At 44.9% G+C, this 17,748-nt stretch overlaps 1 protein-coding gene across 1 annotated transcript; it reads left to right on the forward strand.

Annotated features, from left to right (window-relative positions):
* Positions 1–7,696: 7,696 nt before the first annotated feature.
* Positions 7,697–12,725, forward strand: LOC122363192 (nose resistant to fluoxetine protein 6-like). Its single transcript, XM_043332163.1, has 2 exons — positions 7,697–7,995; positions 9,913–12,725. The coding sequence occupies exons 1-2, from the start codon at positions 7,728–7,730 to the stop codon at positions 12,171–12,173; spliced, it is 2,529 nt and encodes an 842-aa protein (XP_043188098.1). The 5' UTR covers positions 7,697–7,727; the 3' UTR covers positions 12,174–12,725.
* Positions 12,726–17,748: the final 5,023 nt, after the last annotated feature.

Consider the following 17,748-nt stretch of genomic DNA (forward strand, 5'->3'; position numbering starts at 1 on the left):
GTCATGACCCAAATGGCCAATTCTCAACATCTTGCGTTGGCTATGGGCCTTGTGAGCTTTTAACACCTTGATTTCGGCCTTTTATACCAATCCTACCTCCCACCTATCATGAAACATGTTGTTCGACGATGTACAGAGGTCAAGGTCAGGGTCAAGGTCAACCTAGGTCATCTAAGATAATTGCGTTTTAGGCAAGCTGAATTTACTTTTTTTAAATTTTTTGACTACATTTTTGGTAAAAGCTTCTCAGATCATGATTTCATGTAATATGGACACATAAACAATCGGTGCACACATCAGTATAAACACAGACACACACAGACATACAAACACATATTATTGACCTTGACCTAACTTGACCTGAGATGACCTCAGCAGCAAAAACCTGGTCGGGTAGTGTGACAAAGAGGTTCTAGCTGGCTTGGCACCAGAAAACGGCATCGTCATCGGTATATGACAAGCAGCGCGCTTGATATCCAACGGTGACCTAAAACAGCAACATTTTTTAGTTTGACCTGACCTGGAAGGTCAATGACTGACCTGAGAAGGTAAAACTGGGTATCATTGGATTCGTCTCTTCCCAAAGAATCTTTTTGGTCCTTACCGCTAAGCTCTATCTCCAACAGGAACGAAATGGCGCGGGGGGTGGCAACCCCTCCCCCCATGTGCGTTCTAGGATGGGAAAATGGCATGTGCGGGCGAGGGTTAAACACTGCTGTCGCCACCCCAGCCCTTATTCAGTCAACGCAGCTCACTGCCTTGAGGAGCAGAGATCAAGTCTTGCAAATAAATCGTTCTAGGACAATCCTAACCAGCAAATTTAATATTTAAGAACAATCCTGAGCATTAGAATCGTACCCGTCCTCACTTTGAGCCCAAAATGCTCGCAATTGCCCGTGCTGTATAATTCCCATTGGCCCATGATGGGCGCTTTGCCCCACACCAAAGTGGACGTATTACCGCAACAGCATATTCAAAACAAAATTTACCAAAATTAAGCCTGTCACAATGGTGTTGCAAGCAAATAAATGCTCAAGCCTCAAAGCATAACTTCAATCTGCAGGTTCGAAATAGCTAAATTGTATTGCCTTCTTCAATCTCTATCACTTATCAGACAAAAATTTAGCACTAATAAAGTCTGTACGAGTCTCGTAATTCGTTAAAAAACGTCAGAAATATACCAATTTTTATCTTACATCCAGAAAATCCCACTTATGGAACCAAAAAAAGGGAGTACAAGCAGATTCTTGCGTGTTCTTGAAAATGGCTGTCAAGAATTCTTGGAAAAGTCGAGCATTTCACAAAAAAAGACAGGTGGGCTTTTTATCTATTATTATCAAGTGTATTATCAAGTATCAAGTAGTATTATCAAGTGTAGAAAGTTTAGTTCATTCACCCGGTGAAGTGGCGCGCAACTTACGCTATGACTTATGCTGTCATGACAAATTAATAATGCGTCACTCGTAAAACCGAGTAGCCCATAAAAGGCTCTCGTGCCCCGATTGACGACAAATGCTATTTTTGCCCAGCCGAACATGAGTCACTCCTACACGTCAGCTAGGCTAACTACGTGAAACGTATTGCCTCTTCTAATGCAGATAAGGGATATCAGAGCCTGTGACGTATGGTGCAATGCTCTTGAGTCAAGAGCATTGCACCATACGTCACAGCAAGCTCGTGCATGTAGGTATGCGTAAAAAATTGTGCTCAGCCTATGCAGCGAAAGCACTGTTCACTTAATAACCTGAATTTTCATGCCCTGCAGTGGTGGAGGATGAATAGAACACCCATTCTAACTCCGCTCAGACCGCGCATAGCAACACGCGGGATAGGCGACGTAAACCTTCGCCCAAGTTGGGAGAGAGGGGGCATATGTTACCATGTACTGTCGCGTTTTTTGCGTTTGAATAAAAAAAAAAACTGGGGCGCGTAGCGCCGCGACGCTTGGGGTAGCTTTTTGAACATCAATTTTGGACAATTGTGAAATTTTGGACCCCAGGTCATGTCAGGTCTGGTCACCAGGTCAAGTTAACTGACCAAGCCTAAAAAAGTTTGCAATCATGTCCAGCCTGCAGTATTTGTCAGAGAGGTTTTGAACTTTGTGGATTGGATGATGTTATGGGCACCTATAATTTGTATACCTATCTCGGATTTTATATCCTAAGATCAGGACAGTGGCGTGACCTTTCCATTACAAGTCAATGGAGAAAAATGAAAATGCCTCTAGATCCGTGTGTACGCATAGGAACAGTCCAAATATTTCAGAATCACAATGATTTGGACTACCCGTGACGACCAAGGTGTCTTTTTTGCTGATAGCCTCTAGAAAGGTCATCCGAGGTCATTTGAGGCTCCAAACAGATTTTTGTCAATAACTCTCGATTGGAAAGAGATAGAACGCTGAGGATGGCTTCATTGTGTTTGTCTTCTCGAGACGCATCGAAGGATGTGCAATGTGCAACATGACCTATTTGGGTCACCACGTGACCTTGACCTGAGGTCGAAATTTGACCTTGACCTTTCCAGGTAAAAAATATATGTTTCGAAGCGACTAAAGGAAAGAAACACGATAGTGCCATTGCCAATTATTCATCTTTGCTGGTTCAAAAGTTATTCGTTAAAAAGTTTTATCCAAAAACAGCGGTTTTCACAATATTTGTCCTATGGAGGCTTAACCGTTGACCTGAGGTCAATTTTGATGATACCTTATCAAAAGCAGAGTTCAAAAGCTATCGATTGCTTTTCCATGCCTTTTCTAGCTAACATAGTTACTGAGATAACGGCATGTTTTCTGAAAAATGTAATGACATTTGGCAAATTTTGACCTTTGATGACCTCTGGTGACCCCAATATTGCTCTAAGATGAAAATGGCCGAAATACTTTCAAACGCACCGTTAGGCGGCACGGGCGGACATCGATAGCAGCGCCTCTATCGGTCACTAGGGAAAGCTTGGCTGTAGGCGACGAAATACCGGCTGAGTTGTCACACGTTGAATAGGTTTATAGACATCCGTCTTGTGAAAAAGTTGAACTTTTGCCTTCAATATTTCTACAGGCAATTTTAGAAGTGTCTTCACATAGATTACAAAACCATTTAGATTATTCTATTCACTTCAAGCCTTTCCTATTGTTCTTGACGAGATGCGGGAACTATTTCTAATTAGTGTTTTTAGCTTAGTAAAAGAACATATTATGCAAACGATGAAAAAAGCATAAATGAAAGATTTTATATGCAATTTTCTCTAACAATTAATGGTAAATTATCTACATATCAAGGAAAAGATGCATGCTAACTGATAATTTAAAGTTCTTGGGGCCAGTTGTTTTCCTCTTTTCTTACGTCGCCCCAATGGCCGCGAATACACTAGTGATAACGCCTATCGCGCATTGAGAGCTATCGACTGCTTTTTACCGCGTCTTTCTAGCCCTCTTAAGAGGTGGGTGGTAACATATGACCCCCCCCCCCCCCCACTATGGCGAAGTTGGCTGAGACCGCCACTGGGCCGTGGGTTAAGGCGGCGGCGTTTGAAAGAGCGTAAAAAATCATATAAAATCTGCTCCGGTCATTTCTGAGGTGATGTCACCACAGTTTATGCAAGGTTAACCCGCGCCCCGCTGGGGGGGGGGCAGAATCTGCCCCCCTCCCGTTTTTCGCCAATAACTTCTAAACGCGTAACGCCAGCAACGTCAAACTTTCAGTACCTTATTATACATCAATTTGACACGTTCCCTGAAAATTTGAGCGAAATCCGTCGGAAATTTTTTGAGAAATTGACGTTTTAGTGACGTCATGTTCGCCATTTTCGCCTCAAAAACGGTAAAATTTCAAACGCCGCTAACATCTTCATTTTTTAAGGAATCAAGACGTAACAAAAAAGGTTATACGTGATGCTACTTTGTCTATCAAATGGCTATCTCGGTTTTTGAAAATTTTGGATTTTGGCCCAATTTTTTTTTCAAAAAACTGACTTTTTTGGGAAAATAACTATAAAATCCAAAATTTTGAGTTTATCGAAAAAACCGGAATATATGTCAGAGAAGTGGTCTATGTGCACCTACATACCAATTTTTAGAAGAATCGGTTCAAAAATGTGGGAGTTATTCAAAATTTTATGACGTCACGACATACAAAAATTTTGAAAAATGATTTTTTTTTGGAAGTTCTAGACCTCGTACGGGAACAAAAATAGCACCATTCGATTCGCCGTGAAAAACTGCATCAGATAGACACCTTTTTAGGCCTTAACAACCAACTTCAAAATTTGACCTCACTTGACCTGACCTTGACCTGACCTCGACCTGAAATTCATCCAGAAGTGGTCCATATCACTTATTGATTGTGCCTTTTGAGTTCTATGAGTAAAATGACCCATAAAACATGTGTCGCACATGCCCTTTCCTATATTTTGTTTTTGGTGACCTGACCTGACCTGACCTGACCTTGACCTTGACCTTTGAATGACATTGTATGCAACGAATATTGTTTTGGTAGTCTAAGGACACGTTTTGGGCAATCAGGCACAGTCCATTCTTCGGCAACTACGGTGCAAGGCCGATACTGTAGAAGCTTGCATTTTGTACCCTTGACCTGACCTTGACCTGACCTCTGACCTACTTAAGCAAAAAATTTTGGGCTCTTAAGATCCGCCTTGTTAAGAGCTTTCGATTGCCGTTTTCCCCGTCTTTCTACGACCATCGGTTCGGAAGTTAGACAGGGGGGGGGGGCAGAATCTGCCCCCCCCCCCCCAGCAGGGCGCGTATGGCTGAATAGCCCAGCGGGGCGCGGGTTAAATTTAGAATATTTGACAATATCAACAAATCAGAGCATTGCTCAAATAAGCATTGAGCATTCAAATAAGCATTCAAATAAGCAAATAAGCTCAAATAAGCATTAGGGCTACAGAGCCACTAACTAGAAATGGCACCCGGTAGCTCTTTTTAATTCCTTCCGCCACGTGTCTTCAGATTTGATGTAAGGTCAACGGGCAAAGGGCAAAGACTCCGAAGTGCAGCACTTCAAAATTGATGTTTTGAGGAAAACGCGGTTTCCCACAAAAACTAATTAAAGCTTACTAAGTCATTGCTTTTACGGTCAACACGTACCCCTCGTCGAGACATGTCGAATAAACTATTATTTGACATTACCCGGCAGGCGGTGGGCCTCCCGGTCACCTTCCGCGCGGTGGGGGGGGGGGAGGGGGGCATTTTTTGCCCCCCCCCGTATCTCCGAAACTACCAGACGGATCCGTAAAATTCAAACGGCGTTCGATAGCCCTGTCAAATTTGTTGAAAAAAAAATCAAATTTCATTGACCTCAAGGTCACTGATGACGTCACAGGTCAGGTCAAAGATAAAATGTTTCACCGTTCACGGGTCTTCTTGGGAATGCACTATAACACCGAGTAAAACGCTTTTTGTCGAAAATCAGCGATAGGGCGTCAGTTGACTAGTATAGTACACATGATGCTATTAGAGGTCACTGATAATACCAGGTTAGGTCACAGGTCAGGTCACCAAAGGTCAGCACATGGACCCAACTTTACTAAGGTTGTGCGATGCATGTTTTATGGCCAATTTTTCATTTCCAACTCTATGGTGTTGGTTATAAGGCCATCAGGTACGGTTTAGGTCACTTTCTGGTGGAGGTCAGGTCAAGGTCAGGTAAAAATGGTCAAATTTCAAAGTTGATAGTTTTGCACAAAATTGGTATTGATTCGATGCAACTCGTCACGGGGAGCCTAATGGTGGTCTTTGTTTTGCGCCACGAGGTCTAGAGTGGCTAAAAATTGAGTTTGAAACGTCATCGTCATCAATTTTGAACAGTTTTTCGCTATAACTTGGCCAAAACAGAGGTATCGATCTCAAATTTGATATGTGCATGAAAAGCGATAGGGACGATCACATATATTTCTTTTGTTGAAGTTCAAAAAACTTTTGGATTTTTTGGCTGTTAAATTCAAAAACTCCATTTTTTATTTTTGGGGGTCAAAATCCAAAAAAATTGAAAATCCGAGATAGCAGTCTTGTAGCCCTGTTAATTCTACACCTTTTATGTCCTAAATATTTTTCTGTATCTCTAAAGCTGTAGGCCTGACAGCTCTTTCCGCGAAACCTTTTTTTGGGTCGAAAATGGCAGAAATGGCGTCACTCCGACGGCATTAGCGGCCAACCTATCATCATAGCCTTTAGAAAAATGTTGGTCACAATGAGCAATAGCTGTTCACGGGAGGGTACTGAAATTTTGGTGACGATCGGCGAAGCAGTTCTGGAGATATCGAAAAACTAAAGGGGGGCAAAAAAATCCCCCCTCCCCCACCGCCTGGAAGGTTAACCCTCGGTCGTATGCGGGAGGGGGTCGAACGGACCCCCTCCTTTCGGTTTTTCGCAAATAACTCGCGCAAAAAGCGGCCGATCGCGACGAACTTTTCAGTACCCTCGTGTTAATCAATTTTACACTTACCCTTAAAATTTCATGACCCTGACCCAAATGACCATTGACCTGTGACCTACTTTTCGAGACCATGTTTGGCCGGAATCGCGATTCGGCGTATGTGGGCTCGCATAAGCCGCGCGTTTGCAGTCTTTTCGTGGTTTCATGCCTTCAAACATGATATATAATGTAGCTCCCATGCATTAGGGTGGGTGTCAAGGTCACCTGAAAGTCAGGCCAGGTCATTGGCCTATGATGACCTCGCTTTTATTTTTCGAGTTTTACATGTTTCCATGCTAGTTTTTTTAGCGGAATTCAAATTTAGCAACCATATGAACATTTACGAAGTAGTTTTGGTGCCTTCGTAACGTATCATGTTACGAAGCTGTCGGAGGTGGTTGACACCTAACAGGTCCGACGTTCTAACAGGTCCCAATTTTCCCGACTTTTGGGTCATTGGACCTGGAAGGTCAACCGATGACCTAGGACCTAGGACCTTGTTAGCGACAGAGGGCTCTCTGTCGACCTTGGAAGGTCCTTTTACCTCCCTGTTCCCTGTTCGTCTCTTGGGCTCAATGGGCCCTCTGGTTGTCTCAGAGGGCCTCTAGTTGCCTCCAAGGGGCTTTCTTAGCATCATATGGTTCCTGGTGACCTAGAAAAGGTCCTTTTTAGCTTGAACAAAGCTTGTTGATAAGTGGCCAAACGGGCCCTCGAAGCCATTTTGATTTTTCAAATAGAAAACATAGAAAATATGCACCAGGGGGATGCCAGGATCCAGAAGATCCCCCTTGGATGCGCCACTGATGTGTTGCCGTAGGCATTCCGTATCTGAGGCTGGCCCTGGTCGCATAAAGTATACATTCTTGGGCCAGCGTCACACGTCATAACTTTACGGACCCAAGAAACAAAAACCACACGCCAATGTAACGGAGACCTGTTACCATGTAGCTACGATAACTTCTTTCAGAAAAGCTCATTATTACTACCGAAGGAATGCTCGATGAATGTTTGTGAAATGAAGACAGCATCTGAACTTTAAATTTACATGAGAAAAAAAGAGCCGAAGCTTAACAATGCCTAAATTTTATCACATTTGATGGAAGCTCCATCAGCCCTAATGTCTATTCCCAGAACAAGCGCGTGCGAACGAAGATAACGAAGGTACCAACAAGTGCTGCGAGATATCGCGCTGTCTCCTCCCATACTGCGTTATGATAACAGAAAAAAAACTGTGTAAAAAGCGCGGTGACGCCTCTCGCCCGGTCACTAGCGGCAGTGCCGGGAGCAGCGGCAGACATGACGGCAGCAGCCAGCACCGCACGGCCTCGGAGCCTGCTGCTCCTGCTGGCACCACTGCTGCTGGCCTCCCTCCTGACGCCCAGTCTGGCCGTCTCAGACCACGGGGTACCTCAGACCACAGTCCCAGTCGGCGCCGACTGGGACTGGGAGTTCCTGAACCTGTGGCCCAGACTGCTGCACATCCGTCGCCAGTTTGACCGCGACGGATTTCCGCTGCAGACGGACGGAGAGCCACCAGCGGTGACAGGCACCGGCAATAAGTCAGGTGAGGCTTCATTAGGCAGTTTGTGTGCTGATATTTTAGTCAGTGAGTCGGTGCGGCTTGAGAATAAGTCAGGTGGGATTTTAATAGCCAGTTACTTAATGCTGAGTCGTGCTCAGTACATTTTTATTTTTTAACACGCGCACCGACGGGGGGGCGGATATCAGCCCCCCCCCCTGAGGTTTTTCGCGAATAGCGGGAAAACCGCGTACGCGCCGCGAAATTTGGTACGACTATTCTCTCATCAATTTTACACATGGTGTGCAAGTTTGAACCTCCTAACTTTTAAGGTCAGGTCACCAGGTCACTTTGAATGACCCAACCTCAAGTCACTTTTTTGCAACTTTGTCACCGTGCCAGAGCTACAGTAGATGTCGGAGGCCTTTGAAAGTCGCAGGATGTTATAAGGTCATCAATAGCTACAATTTGTATATCTCGGAATTTTGATGTCGGTGACCTAAGGTCAGGTCAATTTCGCGACCTCCCCATTTTAAGTCAATGGGGGAAAAATCAACTTCCTGTTTTTACCACTAAAACGGGTCGGAATGGCCCCATATACCATACATGACTTCATATACGATCAACCTTCACTACCTTGAGGTCAGTTTTGCTGTTGGGCAGCTGTAAGGTCATGTGACGTCATCAAAGGTTACCAAAGGTTTTTTGCCAATAACTCCGTACAGGAACAAGATACAGCCGCGCGGATGGGATGGTCTCATTGTGTTCAGCTCGTCAAGACGCATCGAATGATATACATGATGACCTCGAGGTCACGTGACCTGAGGTTAATCTTTGACCTTGACCTTTCGAGGTCAACATACATATCATTCGATGCGGATTGACGAGAGGATCACGATGATGCTCTTAGTTTGTTCCGATCTTGACTAATTCGAAAGTTATTCGAGAAAAACTCTCCATATCTAGCGCCGCCATTTTGACTTTTTGACCCCTGTGACGTCATATTTGACCTGACCTGAAAATGACCTTTGTAAAAATTGTAGACCTTGTCCGTGCGTATCCGATGCCGTTTACCGCTTGTCGCTATCTTGCTTCGTTCTTGAGATCTCAGGGGGGCGTTCATCCCCCCCCCCCGTCAGTACGAAGTTGGCGCAGACCCCCGTCGGTGCGAGTGTTAAAGGAAACATTCCACAACTTTCTAGCTTGAGCTGCAACTAACACAAGGGCTTTTACGGCCCAGCGATCACCCTAGGCAAAGATAGTCCATTTTTCGTTCCGAAATCATTCTCTTACAAAGGAATTTTTTACTTGCGGAAGAATGCCAGGAATGCAGCCGCCTGTGGTCGAGACCAGCCTCAGCCAATCAGAGCGCAGTTGATTTGAACTAGGGAAAATAATTGATCAAAGCGTAATAAGCTTCTGCTGTAAGTTGTAACGCTATCTTGCCTCTTTTAAAGATGGAAATAATTATTTGAAAATATTTGAAATTCCTTTCTACAAATAGTTAATATTTTGTTTTCTTATCATTTTAAGCATAAACAATAATAAAACTCTTGCAAAAAAACTGATTCAAGGAGGGTGGCATATTTCCTCCATTCATGCAATTTGTATTAGAGTCCAGACGTTGCACACAAAAACCAACGGCACTGTCGTGTTTTGATCGAATGTTTGTGTTCGACAGCTAAAAGCACTTAAATAAAATTGCGTTTTCAATTTGAAATAAATCTGAGTTCCCGCACGTTCTTGCAAAAGCTTTGTAAATCAGTTCCGGATGTACAGTTTTATTCAGTACATATGTAACTTAACGGTGTAGTTTCATTTCTAAGCCAAGTTCCTTACTGGAATTTTTAAGAAGGCTGGATGTCGAGTTACGAAATGGGTAAGTGTTGGTTTGACCTGAGACAAGAAATTTCCTGTTACTTGTCCGTACTGTAAGAATCATCCCATGCCGTTTGTTCACAGGTGTGCTGAGGACACTAGAGCTGGAAGATGAGGACGGCGGCTACCAGACAGCAGCCGTCGCCCACCGGCGCCCTCACAGTGACGGGCCCACACCGCGAGACGAGGCCGTCGCCCGCACGCTCGGACCGCTTATAACACCGATCGCCAACACCCAGCTCAGTGCCGAATGCTACAGAGACAGCCAGAAGTATATCCAAAGCATCTTCACTGAGCTGTGGGCGCTGCGCATGTTTGACGCTACTGGAAAGCTACCGGACGGTGTACTGATCGGCAACGTGTTTCCGTGGGGAAACTGGGATGAGTGTCTGAACACGACGGCGCACTACACCACAACCAATCCCATCACTAAAGAAAAAACTGAGCACAGTTTTGCTGGGAAATATTGTACAGTATATCTTTTCAAAATTACAAAAGAACAACTTTCTGACAGACCTTCAGCACCTTCAAGAGGTCGCGTCGGCTTAGCACCTCTTATTCCACTCATTCAAACACCGTTCCAGCCCACGGTAGGCGTTTGCATACCTTCTAGTTGTTCAAGTACGGAGCTGATGATTGGCCTTAATGGGGCATTGATTAGCCAGGGAGTTGCTGCTTACATCAATGATGACATGTGCTACACGCAAGACCAGAAGACTGAACTCTCCCCGGAAGCTATCGTCATGATAACCATTCTATCGATAGTCGGATTTTTTATGTTGGTGGGAACAGTATTTGACGTGCTGATGTCCAAGTTTGCCGATTGGACACCTAGTGTTTGGGTGAAACGCATGCCTGTCACGCTTCGCAAGGTCTTCACTGCTTTCTCAGTGTACACAAACGGACGGAAACTGCTAGACACTTCATCCACCAAGGAAACCTTGGGCTGCTTGCACGGGATTCGCTTCTTCTCCATGACGTGGGTCATTCTGGGACACACGTACTTCTTCTGTGTGTTTTTTGAACATCAGAATACCTTAAAGCTGTACACGTACTACGGAGATTGGTTTTTCCAAACTATTGGCAATGCCACGGTATCCGTTGACTCCTTTTTCTTTCTGAGCGGACTCCTCGTGGCATACATAGCCATGCGCAACATCGAAAGAGCGCACGGTAAGCTGAACATAGTGATGTACTACGTTCACCGGTACATCAGACTCACGCCAGTCATGATGGCCATAATCGGTTGCGTGGCCACGCTGGAAATGTATCTAGGTTCAGGACCCTGGTGGAGCTTTGCGTCTTCCGAAGACAGTGGTGCTCAACTCTGCCGTGAGAACTGGTGGAAAAACATGCTTTACATCAACAACCTGGTAGACATGAACCGACAGTGTATCAGTCAGACCTGGTACCTCGCTAACGACATGCAAATGTTCCTGTTCTCGCCTCTTGTGCTCCTTCCGCTCTACCATTGGCCTGTGTTTGGACAACTGTGGATCATCTTTCTCGTCTGCTTCTTCACTGGCATCAATGCCATGGTAACAGCTATCCACAAGCTGGGCCCTAGTAGTTCGCTGCCGGGTGGCGACGATTTAAATCTTCGCTACATGAAGCCCTGGACGCGGGCAGGTCCTTACCTGGTCGGACTCTACATGGGCTGGATTCTACACAAAATCCGCGGCCGCAAGATCGTTCTTCCGGCGCCCGTGGTGGCCATCGGTTGGCTGACTTCGTCGCTCACAGCCTGTCTGATCGTGTATGGGCTCTACGGCCAGCCGGCTGTGCCGCCCCAGACGACCAACATCATCTACCCCATGCTCAACCGCACTGCCTGGAGCGTCTGCCTGGCCTGGGTGGTGTTCGCTTGTGTCACTGGCTACGGCGGTGTTGTCAACTCCATACTGTCGTGGAAGGCGCTCATTCCGCTCAGCCGCCTCACATACACGTCATACCTCGTCTCCATAGACGTGCAGGTCGTCTACTGGCTGGGTAACAAGGCGCCGCAATACTTGGATCACCTGGTGATCGTGTACCAGTTCCTTGGGTCGTTGCCAGTCATATTCACCGTCGCCACAATGTTCTCGCTGGCGTTCGAGTCTCCAATGCTGGCTTTGGAGAAGTTGATATTTCCTCAACCGTCTCAAGCGGCACCAGCTGCAGCCGCCTCCAAAGGACCGACTGCCGACGACGCGCTGCTGAAGACCACTGAGCCGGGACCGGTGAGAGGGCTGGAGCACGTCAACAAGGCCTTCGAAGGGGAGGGAGACGGCCCGCCAGCGTCAGCCGAGCTGCATCATGACGAGCCTGGTACCGCGGCCACTGCAGGAACTGAGGTGAAGGGGTGATGTTGGACCTCGTGTTGGTTAGAGTTAATTACAGGCAAGAGTAAGGCAAATATTTTAAGGTTCAGTGGTCGTGTATCAGGCTTCTGGCCTTTGTCTGACAGAATATGGATTAGGACCAATAGAGACAGAGAACTTATATTGTGATTATTGCATAGGATACGTGTGGCTGTGTCCAATTTTCATGTACTGACGTACCGTTTAGTCCAACGGCTTCAAGAATGGCTAGAGGCTTTCTGGAGATTGCTTTCGTTAGCATGGTCGCTTTACGGTAGACGTTCCTTGTGCACTTGTAATCTTGAGCGTTGCCATAGCTGGAGAGAAATACAACAATGACTTATTATGATATCATCAAGGTGAAAATAAATACTAAACTGAACTTGTAAATAACTCGAGATTTAGTTCTGAACGTCCAGCGGATGTGCAGTGGAAACTGTGGTGTAGGTGATGACAATGTACACTGTATAGGGTGTCCCAAAAGTTAAGGTTATCATTTGTTTTGATCACATCTCCGAAAATGTGCGATGGATAGAAATAAAAAAGATATCATATGAAGGGACAGTTTGTAAAATTTGATTGTGATACAACCTTGGCCGGCCGAGGGGGAGGGTGAGTGCCCCCTCCCTAGATTTTTTCGCGATAGCTCGGAACACGCCAGAGATAGAAAGCTGAAACCTGGCATGACCTGGTGACCTGGCAGACCTGGTGAATCGAATGATATGCGATATGACCTCTTTCAACCAACTTCGCGACTTGATAGGCTCTGACCTGACCTTGGTCCGAGGAGGTTAGCACTTTAAGTTGACCTCAGCCGAACAAAAAGTAGTTAGAATATGTCTGAAAAGTAGGTACTGCCGTCTGCCTATGCCTTGCTCTCCAATTTTAGAAAATTCAGTTAAAATGTAGGAGGCATTCAAATTTTAATGACGTCAAGAGGCAACAAAGAAAAAAGTATTTTTGAAGCTCTACATAGAGCTCGAACGCGAGCGGGAGCGAAAATTGAACCATTGGATCCGTTGTAAAATAAACAGAATCAGCTATACAACTTAAAGGGTTTTAACCCTCGCCGGCCGAGGAGGGGGGCCGGTGCCGCCGCCCCCTCCCACCCCCCCACCCCCCCAAGGGGTTTTCGCGATAGCACTCAACACACTGGTGATAGAGAACTGAAACTTGGCATACCTGACTTGTGATCCAAGCCACATCTTGTGACACAAACCTGCATTTTTAGGTCAGGTCAAGTCACTGTTCTGTGACAGCACAAGTGAACCTCTGCACGGTCTTCAGAGGTCGCAACTTCGCAACCCCCTGAGTACCAGAGGAGCTTTCACAGGGAGATGAAACTTTCGGGATGCAGCATCCTCGAGAGGTGTCACAACTTGTATATCTCGGAGTTTTCCTAAACGTCACATGAGGTCAGGTCGGTCACTTAACCTCACCATCATACTCGTAAGTCTGGGGAAACATGAAAACTGCTATTTTAGCGCCGGGAACGATCTCAAAATATTTCAAGCAGTAAGCGCAAGGAATCGTGAAATCCTGCACTCCTTGCAAGTTCCGATGCTTCACTGTTGCATTGTTGACCTTGCGTGACGTCATTTATGACGTCACTTGGGTCACAACAGTTTTCGTCAATAACTCCCGATCAAATTGAGATAGCGAGTAGGGAAAGCCACCAATGGACTCAGGAAGACCTGCCGAATCTAATGGTATGCGAAATACTCTCCTTCGATCAACTTCGTGGCCTGGGGGGCGCTCACCTGACCTTGTGACCCGAGGTCAAGACCTCAAGTTGACCTCACCCAAACAAAATGCATACCATTCGACGCGCCTGAGCGAGGGGAACACGATGATGCCAGTCACGACTCTGCGACCGTTTTTTTTTTTTGCGAAATTATCTATGAAAAACTGAACCCGTGCCCTCGGTCACCTGGCCTGACCTCAGAGGTCACCGGTTGACCTGAGGCCTTAAAATCGGGTACTAGTCGCTGCGTCTCGTAACGGCGCACATGCTCGTTTTCCGAAACGCTCTAGCTCCATCAGGGACGAAACGGCGAAGGGGGTCGCACCAACCCCCCTCGGCCGGTGCGTATGTAGAAAACCAACAGGTCCGGCGAGGGTTAACTCTCGCCACCATCAGTTCGTCGCCAACCCTTCCAACCATCGGTTCGTAAGTTAGACGGAGGCAGAATCCCTCCCTCCCGGGAATGCGTATGGCTGAATATTATAAGGCAGGTCGGCTCCAACTCCGACCCAGACTCCTGCTCCGGGTCACTGTTTCAAAATAGGGTCAACGCTCCGACACCTTTTGTGGTAGCCAGCTGAAATTATCAGTAAAGTAATGGACTCTCCTTTCCGGTATCGAATATATTCGAATGCATTTGTAATAATTTGTTTATTATTTACATCATCATCCATGTAGCCATAGCGCCATTAAAGAAACAACATTGCAATTGAAATGAGTAATAACTGACTGAAGGGCACTACGGAAAGTCAAGTTTCGAAGTGAACTATTTGGGGTCAGACGTTGCCCAGGGGTCATTGTATACCACGGTCCAATAGCTGATGGATATCGCCGATGAATCCAAAGGTCAAGGTGATGTGTGCCTCTTACCTTTATCAGATGAGACGATTATAGTTTACGCAGCTGAAGTTGATAGGGGTGACTCATGGTCAGCATAGATAATATCAGACGTCAATCGAAGCACTAGAACCTTTTTCAGAGATCACGTGTAAAGATGTTGTTATGTCATATGTGTGACCTTTGAAAGGCCTTCACATTCACAAATCAATTTATCATGACGCTATGAACACATGAGCTGTATGTAATAATGCATTATATGCTTTGGTAATTGTCCTCAACAGCTCGCTCATTAAACTATGCATTATATTACTCCTCGCCATATACATTCTACGTCCGTTGTCTAAGGCCTGCCGCAAATATTTATAAAAATGAAACGGTGGTGATAGCCTGTCTCTTAAAGGGACCCTCCCACCTTCAAAAAAGTTAATGAATTGGCATGAAAGTGATGTCGCTCGGTTCAGAAAGTGCAAAAACGAATATCTACCAAATTTCATCGAAAAATATTCACCGGTTTTCAAGATATTAGACATCTACTTTTGTTTACTTTTTGGGATCTCCGCTGTTCCTAGCGACTTTATTTGAAAGTGCGGCATTTGTTGCGCGCAAAGCAGCATATACCACCGCGTGCTATAAAACGTTTTAGTCAAACATTTAACGGACGTTCGAAAGCCTGATGACGTCATCAGATTTCCGTAATGGTTAAGAGATAGGGACCACGCTGGTCCCACCCTGCAAGTAAAGGGAAGAAATTTCTTGAACACCATAAAGCTGCGGGGGTTGCGACCAGGATAAATGGTGGTTTCTGAGCCTGGCCGCAAACTTGGCTATCTCAACTCAAAACTAATGTTGAGGTGGGAGGGTCCCTTTAATATCTCAACCTTTCCCCATGCATCGTGAAAATCCCGGGGGCTCAAAGTCGTGGACACCAGTAGCCTTTCTCATAAAGCTTTGTCTAGTAAAAAGTAATAGTAAAAAGCACGATTTTACTGTTGACCAGTAAAATTTTGTTTCATAAAGCAAAAATTACTTTTACCTGGAGTTGCAAATTTACTAGGTTACTATAGCGCAGTTTTACTGGTGACCAGTAGGAAGATCCTGGGTTGTGTGTTATCCATGACAGATATATATAAAAAAAACGACAATGTATTCAAATACACAATTAAAAAACAGAGCTTTCGGTAACAAATACCTTGATCACTGTGTGTATGCTAAAATGAAGGAATATTTTCAAATATTTCAAAAGGCAAATTGACTTCATCGCACGGGATACAGTTCAGGGACTACCTATTACTAGACGAACAGCACCAGACGCTAAAGGAATGAACCCACTCCTAGTATTAAATGTTTCGCGTGAGATGATATGAGCGGCTTCGATGATTTTGCGTTTTCGTTTTGTCATGTTCTTTCCTAAGATATGCGTCCCATCCCAGTCAGGCAGATGGTTACACTTTTCAATGTGAAGTACGATCGCATTCGATGTGCGATGGAACCTGACGTCATTCTTGTGCTCCTTTACCCTTACATCTACCCCCCTCCCCGTTTCCCCCACGTAACTTTGTCCACACCCCTTACATGGAATTTCATACACAACACTTTTCGCATTCGCTTCGGAATCATGTTTCGTTTTACGTCGTTCGATCAGTTCGCCTATCTTCTTTCCAGAACTGATCGCCACGTTCACACCTCCCTTCTGTAGAGTTCGTGATATTTCGTTGGCTTCTTTCGAGTTCGGAATCGTTATCCATCTTTTCGACTTTGGCCTCGCTTCCCTCTGAGACCTGTTTCTTATCTTCTTGGCCGTTTCTTTTTGTCTGATCAAAAATCCTTTTGGGTACTTTGGGTGCTGTTCGTCTAGTAATAGGTAGTCCCTGAACTGTATCCCGTGCGATGAAGTCAATTTGCCTTTTGAAATATTTGAAAATATTCCTTCATTTTAGCATACACACAGTGATCAAGGTATTTGTTACCGAAAGCTCTGTTTTTTAATTGTGTATTTGAATACATTGTCGTTTTTTTTTATATAATCCTGGGTTGTGTTTCATAAAAGCACGTGCCGTAGTAAAAAAGTCGAATGACGTTTGCTTTCGTTCTGTCAATAGGGTTGGGACCTATCTGCATGCTCTGTATGTTTTGGTAAAATAAAAAAGCTCAGAATTTTTAATGATTTAATTTAAAATCACTTTGTTATAAAAATGCCTAGTTAGTTCAGAAATTAATTATTTGTGGCTGAAAACAACTTGCTTCTGATTGGTCCGGCTAATCATGACGTCACATGTAGGTATATAACTGTCTGTATATTTGGCGCAGTTGAGACATACATTTTCTATGTATTTTCCTATGGTAAATCGGAGTGATTGGTCGTGTTTTCAGTGTCTCTTTATTTTGCGCTGGTATTGCGTGGCTAAGAAGTTTTATCAAGAATGGCATATACTAAAATGTTCCTTTAATAATGGAGCTTCAATATCTGTGAGTTTTATTGGCAAGCGAAAACTGATTTCGCTGTTATTTTATCTGGAAATTACTCATTTTTTTAGGTCAATATTCAAAATATTTTACGGGAACAAGTTGGCACTTTTCTTGATTTTTGCACTCAAATCGCGTGCGATTTAACTGTATTGGAACTTGCAAAGAAGCTTGGTGATTAATTAACTGTGTTGTTATGGCACTGTTTGCAAAGCATGGATAATGAAACTCTGCCAAAGACTTAGCTACATAGCAATGCCTCAAGTAATACGCAGGAGGGACAGAATTCAGAGTCCGATCGAGAAGAATCGGTGCAAATGCTACGAAGACCAGGCAGCTCTGATACAATAGCTAGTCGTCTCACTACTCTCACTCCATTAGACCAGCTGATTCCTGACAGCACCGACTCGGATGCAAAGATGGAGCTCATCTTCCAAGCCAGAAACCAGTTCTTTGATGGAAGATGTGATGCTGCTTCTGTCTCTGCTTTGTTGGCCACTTTGGACGGGGCGGAGCTCCGCTCCTTGCGTGAGC

This window comes from Amphibalanus amphitrite, unplaced genomic scaffold (genome assembly GCF_019059575.1).
Source record: "Amphibalanus amphitrite isolate SeventyFive unplaced genomic scaffold, NRLGWU_Aamphi_draft 000609F_arrow, whole genome shotgun sequence".
NCBI classification, from domain to species: Eukaryota; Metazoa; Arthropoda; class Thecostraca; order Balanomorpha; family Balanidae; genus Amphibalanus; species Amphibalanus amphitrite.